This window comes from Metopolophium dirhodum, chromosome 1 (assembly GCF_019925205.1).
Source record: "Metopolophium dirhodum isolate CAU chromosome 1, ASM1992520v1, whole genome shotgun sequence".
Taxonomy (NCBI): Eukaryota; Metazoa; Arthropoda; class Insecta; order Hemiptera; family Aphididae; genus Metopolophium; species Metopolophium dirhodum.
In genome coordinates this window covers 82,522,850-82,536,410 of record NC_083560.1, presented here as the reverse complement: position 1 = coordinate 82,536,410, position 13,561 = coordinate 82,522,850, and the positions used below count along the sequence as shown (strand labels likewise).

The following is a 13,561-nucleotide window of genomic DNA, read 5'->3' as shown; positions in this document are numbered from 1 at the left end:
TATTATTGTTTTAAAGTATTCTAAAAGTAATAAACGAGTGGTTATTGTGTTATTTAAATATTGCTTTGGCTTTTAAGTGCATTTCTCTAAAGGTAAAAATCCCAGAAGTCGATCGTATTCAAATTGATGCCCATAATAATTGCTGTAATATTTAAGGCAGTAGACGGCGACTTTCGTCATTTGAGCACTAAAGTGAGAAAAAACTTAACTTTTTATTTGAAATACATTTACTAGAAAATTATTCTGGTTCGACAATAATAACGGAAAGCCAAATAGGTATTCGGAAAACGGTTCCACACTTTTCTGGTGGACAAGGTTTAATAGGGTGTGATGTATTACGTACCGGTGAAATTTTCCTTCCAAAGTTTTATGTTATTATTCTTGATATCATAGTAAGGGTCCTTCCAGTTCTCTTTGTATTGGACGGGCAAGGCCCCAAGTGCATGTACTGCCCCTGCATATCTGAATCTGTTGAACACACCGTGTTTCATCACCCGAAATGGGACACAACGTGGCTGGAAGTCCATACTTGCCAGAGACGTCTTCTCTCAATGGCTGACATGTCTGAACTATTTTGTGGACCGGATCTCGACGACCTCCCAACTAACTAGGCTGAAAAAACAATGGCTCTAATTGACGTGGAAGAATCGTACCTACATATTATTCTACCGCATGATTGAGGCAATAATGTCTTCGAAACAGGACGAAGAGTCACTGACAAAGAGCCAGGAAAGACGGCTTTCCGGTACTGGACTGACCAGACGTCTGAGGTGCCACAGACTACGACTCTTTATTCATCTTATGAGACCACGGGAAGGACAGGTGATCACGGCAGCCATCTCATTGTTATGTTATTTATGTTGAATGTTCTATTTGTTTTATGTAATTTGAATTGTTTTTGTTCGATAAATTATGTTGCATGTGGGTAAATGCACGAACGGTTCACAACCGAGGAAAATAAATGTATCATAATAACCGCCCAAGTACAATCGATGATGAAAAATAAATAAAATATCTTATTTGATATTTTATGGTAAAAGTGTATTGAAATAACAAATAAAAATAATTTCTATGTGATAAGTATAGCAAGTAACTAAACTATTTAATATGTAATATTTTTTCCTACAATTATCATAATTCAACTAAGAAAAAACAATAGTACCTGCAATAATATTCTAATAATAATTGTATTTTGTAAATTTTTTTTTTCTGGATATTATTGTCTTTGATTCGTAATATTATCTCGTTTGTAATGGGAAATAGACCAAACAACAATAATAATTCTGAAAGTAAACGTATACTTTTGTACTTTCTAAAATTTACCAAGCTCAATCGGTTTCAGTACGAAATTAATTTACTAATAGCAGGCGGTAAACTAAGGTTGTACCGGTATTCGGAAATTGTTGACATTTGGGCAAATAACCTCGCTCTTTTTTTTCGACAAATTTTCAAACATATTATCATGCAGGCTAGTTAAAATTACAGGAAGATAAGAATAATCTTGTTCAATCTATATTATTACTGATTACGTTCTTCCCTACAGATAGTACGATGCTATTTTTAAAATATCACTTAGCCGATAGAAACTAAGTTTGTGCACCAAGGTTCCATGGATTGTTAAACATTTTATCGACACTTAGTAGGTAACTTGTACATTTTATGTTATGGAAGCCAGAATTGAAATATTGAAAGGAATCAAATATTTTATGCAATAATTATATTGTTATAAATTATGGAACTTTTTCATTTTTCCCATTAAGTTTTAGCCAATTATACCTATATTTTACACAAACTATACGAAAATAAAGTGTATATACGAATTGCTTTTTGTTTTTTGTCATTCGAATCAATTCAACAATATTGTATATTGTAATAATGAGAACTGAATTAAAAAAAATATGTAGGTATATATGTGAAAGATAATCAAATAAATCACTAAACATATCTTTATTTTAATTTGATTTTTAATGAGCAGCACACCAAGCAGTAACTTTTATGTTTCAAAAATGTAAATATTACATTATAATTTGTTTATAAATCATATAAGATATTTCTGATATAGATAGGTAATAGGTATAGATAAATATATTTTTTTTATAAAAAAATTTACAAGACAAAATATATTTTTAATCCATGGAGTTTTATACTAGCATAAAAATTAGTTTTAAGTGATTATTGATATCATTACTTGAATTAAATAGGTAACTCATAAGAAGGTAAGGCATAATTTAAAAAAAAAATTGACTCGTAAAGTTACTTCTAAAAAAAAGGTGCTAGTTATGTAATTATTAATTAAAAGTAACTTAACTTTATCTTTTTAGCCCGTTAATGCCTTGAAAATGTTCAAGATGAATGTTTTTTCTTTTATTCAACTAAAATTAGTTCAAAAATATGAAAAAATTAATTTGTTTAAAACTTTTAACATTACAAAGTACAAGTTTCAAAATTTTGTAACAGGCTAAAATATTTTTTCTCATTACTTACCTTCACATCTACCAACAGAAGAAGACAAAGCTATTGTTGAATTATTAATGTACATTTTTCCAACAGTCGTCACAAACTTTTCCGATTAAGTTATTAATGTCTATATATTATCCAAAGAAACAACCTAATTTTCAACAATTATGTGGACATTCGAGTCATATCAGATGCCCCATATTATACAACGAATGGAGTAGAGACATTTCGTAGTATGTTCAGTTAACAATTTTATCATCCCTACCCTAATATAGGTACTACTAATCTGCAAGTATGTAAAGCAATTAGACAAATCTAAACAGAAACGAATGTAAAAAGAGGGAAAATTGTAATAGGTTATAGTAACCGTTTTACTGCATGTAGGTACTGTATGTATCGAGTGTACCTCGTACTGAGTATAAGTCAATGTATATACCTATGTGTTAAATTTTAAATTTATTGATAAATAAATTCATACGAAAAACGATTCCGAGCAAAGACGGTTAGTCGGCCAATCATTTTACCGTGTGCCGATTATATTTTATGATATTTTATTAATTATATTGCTATTAAAGAAAATATGTATTCATTTTTGCCAAAACCATTGTAATATGTCGTTGTGTATTTGTGTGTATAAAATACAATAATAATATACATTAAAAGTTGTTTCAAATACCTACCAACAATATGTTTGAATTACAACAAAAAACAAATAATCATTATTATTCTTCGATGAGATAACTAATTTTGTCAAAATTTTGACTTTGTAAAAGTTTATAAAAAAAAATTGTTTTTATGTATTTATAGATTCGTTAGTTCCATTATGAACTACTTACGAGAAACTTTGTATTATATTTTCAAGGTTTTACTCTACATTTTTTTTCATCAATATATTTTGTATAATAGACAATAGTTTTGTACTAAATATTCTAATTTCAAACATTCATAAACATTAGTAGTAGTTAAGCATAATAGCTTAACTTATTTTTATTTCCACTTATAACAACTTAAAATTGAATATAAGTAACCTCGTTTTAAAATTTCAAGTTTTTTGACCGACCTATTTTTTTTTTCATCGACAATATTAATAATAATAATAATAATAATAATAATAATAGATAAAGACATCATAGATTAATAATACTTACCAAGTATAGAAAATGCCAATATAACATTTGGTGAAAATTGCAAGTATTTTTAGTTATTTGTTTTTGAGTTTTTAAAAAAAAAAAACTCAATAGAATAACGGAAAACAGTTTATTAACATGTTTTAAAACCCTGACCTACCCATTGTTCCTCAAAAAACGCTAAAATATTATTTCTATTCCATCATCGCTATAATATACCGCAATAATAAACAATTGGAGTGTGTGTCTATGTTTCAATAATTCCTTAGCACTGTTAATTTTTAAATCATAACAAAAATCATATGCTGTACCCAATATACTATTTTAATATAATATAGACGTTTTGCTGTCGTGTGGCTTCGTATAATAACACCGTCAAATTATTTTATAAACATACACAGCTATAAACGAATGTGTCGACGGAACGAAAATAATATTATGAACGTTGACAAAACAGACGGGTAGAAAAAATATATACGTAAATCGCACAATAACCATATATTTTTATGTCCACTACCTATAATTAAATTAAAAATGTAGATGTAGCTTTCGGTCGATTAATTCAACGTGCCATAAGGAAAGACATAATTTAACACACCGTAGTTATATCATTATATATGTATACCTTAGGTATCTATGTAAAACTATTGATTGATTATACTCAATTTAGTATACAGCATATTAATAATATATGTCGTATTATTATAATAATAATGGCTATTATTAGATAACTGCGTTCACGTGTGGATGTGAGAAATTATGTAATTTTATGGTCCGGGTCAACGAAAATTTTAATAACCCGTCGCGTATGGAGTGATCCATTTAACGCACCAAACCGATTTTCTAGGTTGATGACTTTTGGTCAAGGTTTTGTGCGTATTATTATAAAGACTGCGGGGGGCATTACGAATTTAGAAAAAAAAAAATAACATTAATATTATATTATTATTATGTCGATTAGAAAATAGATAGTGAAAGACGACACGACGATATCCACTCTGTATAATATATGTAATGCACTATAATATATATGTAGTAAGTATTATGTATAACTCATTACGTAGTATTTATAAACGTTAATAATTATTATTTAAATGTCGCACAGGCATGATCGTCGGTCGACAGTCAATTCGTGTAAGCCACGGGGTACCCACAACTTTTTCGCTTGTATTTGTTGTCGATAACAAACCCCAAAGTTGAATGTAACATTTCAAAAACCGTGTACCTACCTACCGTCGATTTCCGATAAAGCACGCACTAAACCGACAATAATCGAGACATCGTGACAAAATAATAATATTCTAACTCATCGCGAGCATTGCGAACCCGTCGGTTGGCCGACAGTTTACGATCTGTCGCCAATCGCAATAACGAAAATCAAAAATCATCGACATCGCTTCCAGGCTGATAGTCCAAAGCCCTCACCATTTAACGTGCCTACGACGAATTACATTACTATAATTTATACGGTTTTTTTTTTTAATTTACATCAGTTTTTAATTATTTTGGTCCGAAATCACTGCAGTATTCAAACCGACCGCGGAAGACGAGAATGTTGCTGAACTTGGCCGGCCGGCTGTGCGGAGGAGGTAACGTATGGTTTAAGGTTTGGGTACCATTTCTATAATATTATTATGCCTTGTATAGTTGAATGCAGCTGTCAGGTTTTAACTATTATATAGGTATTATGCACTCATGGAACTTAGTGAAATACCAATGATCCAGACTTTTGAAAGTTTGTTTTAAATATTATGAACTAATGTTTATTATAATGATACGATACAATTACGTCGGACATGCGTCTTATGCATTAGGTACAATGTCGTCGCTATATCAAAGTGAAAAACGAATAAAACAATCCACCGAGTACAGTGTAATATATCATAGTATTCCACTATACCTCCATACGTATACTTCAGTGTTCTGTGCACCGTATTAGTATGTTGACGTTTGTGTGGATTTCTATAATGTTACCACACAGTATCATGATAGCCTAACCAAATTGCACATGTGATACAAAAAAAACTATATTTAATTAAAAAATAATAAAATAACAGTTAATAGTAGAATAGTAATTTATACATAAAAAATTGTAATAAAACATACAAATAAAACGAAATGGATAACCTACTTGGTACAATACATTTTAGAGATACAATTTGACTATTGTTGAATTTTTCAAAATGAGCGTTAACGTATTTAGCTGCGGTTACCAAATGGCGGTACTCGGATACGGCCCTCGGACAAATTTTATCTGGCTGGCAGATAATGAAAACATAACATCATACACTAAATTTCACGTGGCTAGTTTAGAGTAAGACTTGCCATTTTTCCCAATAGTTTTAACCCAATTTTCTATGTGTATTATAATTATTATAAGTTTGTATTTTATTTTATTTCAATTTATTGAATTAGGTAATTATTATTTTATTTCCACTAGGCCACTATTGTAATGATATGCTCACACACCATTATAATAAACTAAAATTTTACAGATTAATAAACAATGGCCAGACTGTCGCTTGTAGAAATCGGTCGCATCAAATAAAACCATTGATAACGATAGCGTAACTTTACTATTCTAACTTTTACCATTTTAATATATCTATCGACAGGAGTCGTATTTATATTTATTTTTATTTTATCTTATTTTACGTTATTACACTATGTTATTTTTGCATTATAATATAATATGTTAAGAATATTTGCTTTGCATTTTGATGGCCTAACCACAAATTTTCAAAATTTCCAAAATTCCCAAAAATATTAATTGGTTAATATACATCCGAATTGCGATTCGATGAATTCACTCATCCAATAATATCGTTGAAAATTACACGGTCGACACGGATTTCACGAAGCATGGCGCCAGTCATGAATAATATGGTAGACGGGTCTATAACCTTACTGGGTTCACCCTTAAAACGGCGACAACTTTCCGAACACCGCCGCCGCCACGTGCCATCCGATTCACGACGATATTCGATCGAACCGCTTTAGCATTGCCGACCATTAATATGTAACCAAACAATCGATCGCGATCTTGGACGATTGCAAAGTCAATCTCCCTTTGTCAGAACTTGTTATTATACGTCATTTAGTAGATAACTACAGGTATTTACATATATCGGATCAAACGGGTTGGGTGGAATGGAAAAATTAAATTTTTTCACGTGAGAATTATAAAAGCTGAATACCGGCTATTTCAGATGTTAATTATTTATGTTGAAATCATTTAGAAACTGATGTGGAACACTCATTTTTAGATAGTTTTACGCTTAAATTGTATTTAATCAACGGTAATTAATTACAATATGACATCAGTAATAAATTTGATTATCCATAATAATAACCCATACCGGCCAGGTACATCGTTTCAGTTATCTTTTGAGTGATGCGCGTATTCGATCACCATCCACCTATGGTAGCTCCCCAGCTAGCAGAACGATTTGTGGGGATCTCTACCAGGGTCGCAGAGGAAACCGTCGGAAAAATTAACAGACGGAAACCCCTGGGTCGACCTTTTAGGAGTAGAAAATCAGCGTCGGCCATGAGCATGATTGGTCAACGACGCTTCAAAACATTTAACTACCTTTTAATAGGTACATTGCAATACAATTATTTTATTTTTAATTAAAAACTAATTTATTGCTTTAAAATTGTATTTTGTTATTATAATTATAAATAAAATAAAAATGTGGACAAACGGGTACTGCTCTGCTATACAGAAGGTGTCGAGTGGGGCACTAAACGGATGTGTTAAATTTGAATTTAATGAATAATGATACATCATTAATATTCATTATATATCGAAAATCGATTATGAGCAGGACGGTCTATCAGCCTAAATCTAGTATATTTAATAATATGTTGTTTTATATTTAAGTAATTTATTTTACTATTAGTAATATACTAGGTCGAATTAATTTTTATATCGGTGAGAGGGGGAGGGGGGGGGGGCTGGAAATAAATTATATTCTTGGCCTTCCTTCAATATTTTTGATATTACTCGAATAATAGTGTTATACAAATTATAAAAACTGTCAAACAAATTCTATACAAATTTTACACAAAATATTTGAATAACAATTGTCAAGAATTTCTTTTTAGTTGGAGACATGTACGTGGATCTAATTTCATAAGTCTAATACTACTCCTATACGATGATTGGAAAAAAATGCGTGCAAGTAGTATTGCAGTAGGTTGGGTCACTATAGTGGAAGGTGTTACATTTTAATTCACTGATATATCGTTGTATCTATATGAAAATTGATTTTGATTGGACTAACTACCTACATCAAGTATATTTTATGATAAATATTTGTTGATATTGCTATAAGCGTAATTTATTTTAATGTAAGTTCAACGGTAGGTTGATTTAATTTTGGTCAAAAATATTACATTTATTATTTTATTAATATATAAATATTATAAAAGTGTATATTTACTAATGACATATCATATATGTACAATTATTATTAACTTTCGAGTCAATATACTACTTTATCGTAGAACAGTGTAAATAGATTAATGTCTTCATGGTATTCATAAGTGTTCATAGGCAAAAGCTTAAAACATCAAACTAAATATTTTGAAAACATCATTGTGTATAGTAAAATTTATAATATACGTAAAAGTTTTAAGTCCTCGCGAGTAATTTTTTTAATTACTTCAAACTAACTATAATATCGTTATTTTTCGTTTGAATATGTAATTTTGTCTGGATTTGAACTTCAAAGTCTATAAAGAAAAATTGTGCATGTATATATTTTTAGAACTATTGGTTAAGGTATGAACTATTATTATGATAAACCATGTGGGTATTCAATTATCAGCTGCAAATATTGAACATTTTATACATTTTCAGCTACAAAATAATTTGCACATTTTCGCAATTTTGCCCAAATATGTGAACATTTTAACTCCAGATTTTCATAAAAAATCAATGTAGATTTACGCTCAATTTATCTAAAAATTCGCGAAAAAATTTGAAAAAAAAATTCCTTATAAGTACACAAAATATTAAACGACTTTAAAATTCTTAGTTTGGAAACAAAAGATAGAACCTTTTGTTCTCTATTTCATATTTTAAAAACAAAACGTTCAATCAATAGAACATATTATTTATTCCAAATTAATTAATAGTACCTACTTGCAATTATTATCATTATAGCCAATTTAAAAAATAAAAATATTTTATTTAGGTGCCTATATTGTAACACATATATATTTACTAATATTACAACCATTGATATTCATAATCAATTATTTCGTTTTTTTTTTGGCGTTGTGCTTGCCAAAAATAACAACAATGCACGACAATTATTGTATGATTAATTGGTTGCATAGAACTATTTCCGATAACACGACAACACGTTTTGTTTCTCAATCACTATTTGGTTTATTAGATAGCTTTTTTTGTTTAACTGTGAATTTAAAAACAAAACGTATCCAACATACTACAATATACTATATTTTGATTATGAGTCATAATATAGAACGTTTTGTTTCTGCCAACGTATTAAATTTGTGAAGGAATAAATTAATTCCAAGAAAAAAAAATGCAGAAACACGATCCTTAACTGAACTGCTGAAAAACAATTTTGAATTTTTTAGATATAAAACTTTTTGATACCAAGCCCAGGAGATCGGTGTAATTGGGTTGTGGATCCCACGGAACGACAACAGACCAAAGTTCACAGAGTTATAATGTAGTCCCTTTTTAGGAAACAGTGCAAGTATATAATATACCTATGACCTACTACTTAGTCACTAACGCCTCATGGGAAATGTGTACAATAATATCATTGATTATAAATATTAGTATGATGTAAATCGACTATTATGATATTTCCGTCGAGACATGCAAATGGTTTTTTCATGTTAACAAAATAATTTGGCATTTTAACTTATATCGTACTTAAACACTGAGTATGAATACTAAGTATTTGAGAAAATGGATAAAAAAATATAATTAATCATCAATTAATAGGTATTTATTTTAAACTAACAATTTTATAACGATAGTTATTTTTCTATTTAAATGATTGATTCAAATAGGTTGAAATATTCATTATGATATTTTCCATCTGGTTAAATGACCCTTTGAATAATTAAAATAGTGTTTCATTAGAAAACATAGCTGGAATTAGGTATATAATACAATACAAATATATAACTAACTAATAACTAACTAACTAATAACTAATCTAATATCAATATTATTTTGTATGACACGTGTTATGTCATTATTGCATAGTAAACGTTTATTTACCTCAAATATAAGATAAATGGGTAATAAAAAAAGGGTTGTATTATTTTTGACAAAATAAAAAACGTCGAATGTTTTATTATGACCTTGATTTACCCAATGGATTATCAGTTAAACGGTTTTGAGAAAACTGTACTTACAAATGTTGGCTTCTTAGCCATCGCATTATTATGCGTAGGCGCATTTATAATATTGCCAATCCATTCGTTGAGGTTAAAAAACTGCCAACATCGTGTGCATAGGTAAACAGTATTAAACAAATAAATGCATATAAATAATAATTGCATACTATTATAATGATTGAAACAGTATTATATCGCATTTTGCTTCATGGAACTTAATTCGGCCATGCCTTCGTGTAAAGATGTGTAAAGTCTCTTTAAACGCATAATATGAACTCTAATAATACATCATAATATATTTAAGTATATTTTACAGCCAGCTAGTGCTTGCAATGAATGGTAAGTGGGAAGGAGGAGGGGTGGGGTGTCTCTTCTATAAAAAAATAATTATTCTTATCTTTTCTAATTATATATCCAATCAATAGGTAATACAGTTAATTTACACTTTTGCATAGCTTTTCTATTTTTTTCAAAATTCAAGCACTGATTACAGCTGATTAATTTATTCAGTCAAGTCTTGTAAATCTATACACACAGTATATCAAAGCGAATTTATCGCGATAGTACATACGCGATATACGAAGTAAGTTGCGCTGCCTGACTTGATAGTAGTTTAAATTATAGTTAAATGGCAGGTTAGGCTAACATTCGTGACAAGGGTCTCGACACAAAGAGGTATAATAATTGTAAAGTGAAATATTGTACTGCAATTATATATTCACTAAGAAATCATTTATAGACCAAAAGTTTCCAAGGGGCACCGTGAGAATTTTCAAACCAAGCAACTGTTAAATCCCGCCACCGGAAATACTTAAGAGATTATCACCACTCGTGGCCTGGAAGTTGCAGTAAACATCTAAAAAATAAATGAAACCAACTCATTACAGGCTTCGTTCCTTTCGAATATAATAATAACCATAAACAGACACCGACTTCACACTTCGTATTAAAATATAATACAGGTATCGACTCTATCGGCCTTCTATATCGTTGCGCAATGAAAGTAAAATATTAATATAAGTCACCGATGGCCCTTTGTCATGTCCAGTAGACAATATTCATCGCATAAATAAATTGTTTATTTCTGTGCACAAATTCCGCCTGCCATACATTTGCAGGCACATAATTTAATTTAATTTCGAAAGATTTTTCAGGTGACTTCAAAATGTATTGTTTAGGGTAGGGGAGGGGAGCACTAGCTCCCAGTATATATTTTACACTTATGCAATTTCGTGCTTATTGTAACAATTTAAAATGTACCTACCAATTATGAGCTGGTTGACTGAACAGTGTGCAGTGTACTATACTTATAAACTATGTGTCACTTCATCATCGTGTATACGTACCATAAATACTCTTTAAAACGTAACACGATCGTTAAAGAGAATGCAAAATAATATGTCGTTTGAAGTCTTCGTTTCAATGATATTATAATAATATGTTTGACCGATATTGGTCGAGGAGTTGAGTGCGGTTATGTGTTTATTATTACTATGTATGTAAATATGTAATAATAGGTACATAGTTCTTTAAATAAGTGTAATGTTTTGATCTTGGATATCGATTTCATAATACTATATTATAATTTCGATAACTTAATGAGCGTATGCTCAAAGTTATGTACTGCAGGTATAACTTCGTCGTATGTCATATGAAATATATCTTTTGTGTGTTTGCAATCGTTGTATATCGTGTTAAAGTGGACCGCCTGATATTTAGATTTGTTTACGATTGCGTTCAGTGGCGCCTTAGTATATTTACTTGCACTATATCTACTTCACACTTGCATAAAATACAAATATGTATTACATTTACATTAAATTTCTGTATTTTTTCAAAATCATTATTCTAAAATTATTGCACTGGTAATTTGGAAGGCTTGTTATCGTTCAAATGGTTTTTGGTATAACATTTCCCTATATAATAACCTAATGCATCCCAGCGAACACTGCTTAAGATGTTACCGCATGTGAGCTCGAATAATTCACATAGAATCTATAATCAGATCTGGAGTTCAAAATCACCTAAAGTACGCACATAGAGTTAATAATAGACTCTCTGAACCACATATTTATTTATTTACTAAGATTAATCGGCCTAAGCCCTTTCGTTACAATTACAGTACGTACACATTTACATAATACAACAAATAGATTTACAATAAGATAGTGCTTACATTAAACTTGTGTAATATAGTGCAAGTTGTTAATTTAATTTAAAAGGTGAAGGAGGGGTCAACATTCGCAATGGACATTAAACGCCTTATGGGTTCATTTGATATATAGTTTGCGGTTGATAGTGGAATGGTTAAGGGGTAAATGCCAAATAGTTCGTTGAGGAACTTTAAAATTAATTAAAGACTAAAGATAATGTTAAGTTTGTACGTGGGCCTACCTTCTAATATAAACATAGTATTTTACAATTGTTAATATTATTGGGCTATAAACGAATTTAAAAAAAAGGTTTACAAGAAATGAGATGGCTAACCCACATTATTATGATAGTGCAAAGTAATTAGTGATTTTTCAGGAAATTAAAATTAATAGTGATTATTATTCAGCTGGAGAGCTGTTTATAATACATTTAATACACCGAGAAAAAATGTGTTATAATATGGTTAATCGTAATAATTGTATCGTCATTATTAAATTGCATAATTTTTTATTTATAAAATGACTGTTTGCACGTGAACACAGAAGCGTACTTTGATGTTATACGCACACGCATACAAATCGGTCGTTATTCCAATGCTGGTTTTGTACACTTACAGTTAACGTATAATAGACATATAAACCACTATAGTCAGCACCTATCCAATTCGAAAAAAAAAATAATAGCTCTATAACCGAGCTAAAATATGCGTGCCAATATAATATGAGGTCGCGGGCCTAATTACTATAATATATGGATTTTAAATACGCAAATGTTTACCTTCCTCGGGGGTCTCAAATGGCGGCGATGCGTTGACGTTTGAAACGCGTGTGAAGGTAGGTACCTACCTCGTTATCCAATCATACATAATATTATAATGATAAGTTATTGTAATTTCCTGTTTTGTGGCAATTATAATTTGCGCCGTTATTATACATGAACGTGAGTCATAAAAAAAAAAAAATAATTATAAATACTAAGTAGGTGTTACAAGTACCGAATGGATTACCGCGGTTGAATAGTGCTACAGTAGTACGACACCGGTAAGTTATTAAAATATAAAATATTAGTTAATTAGACACATATAGGACGCGATTCATTTAACTACAATTTTAATAGAATTGTCTAAAATATAACTGAATAAATTTAATTTTAATATTTAATTTATTCATTTGCGAAAGAGATAGGTACTATTAGAGTGATACAATGCTTTCCTTACTTTGGAGACATACTGTAAAAAGTGTTCTTTTCAAAATCGTGAAAATTGACTCTAAAAGTTAGAAAAGCTTGTTAAATCGACTAACCCTTACAATTTAATTATGAGCTACATCCTTTTCCGTCAAAATGATACTTTTACCTTTTAGTCGATTCACTTTTCCACCAAAATTAAAAAGGGTCGATATCCTTTTCCCAAAACTCGAAAGAGGTCAATT

At 30.0% G+C, this 13,561-nt stretch overlaps 1 protein-coding gene across 1 annotated transcript in view; it reads left to right on the top strand.

The window, feature by feature from the left end:
* The first annotated feature begins 4,724 nt into the window (after positions 1 to 4,724).
* Positions 4,725 to 13,561, top strand: part of LOC132935651 (scavenger receptor class B member 1-like) — a 113,873-nt gene continuing 105,036 nt past the window's right edge. Inside the window, exon 1 of the mRNA XM_061002246.1 lies at positions 4,725 to 5,173. Coding sequence (XP_060858229.1) covers positions 5,137 to 5,173 — 37 coding nt within the window. The 5' untranslated portion in view covers positions 4,725 to 5,136. The remainder of the gene's footprint in view (positions 5,174 to 13,561) is intronic.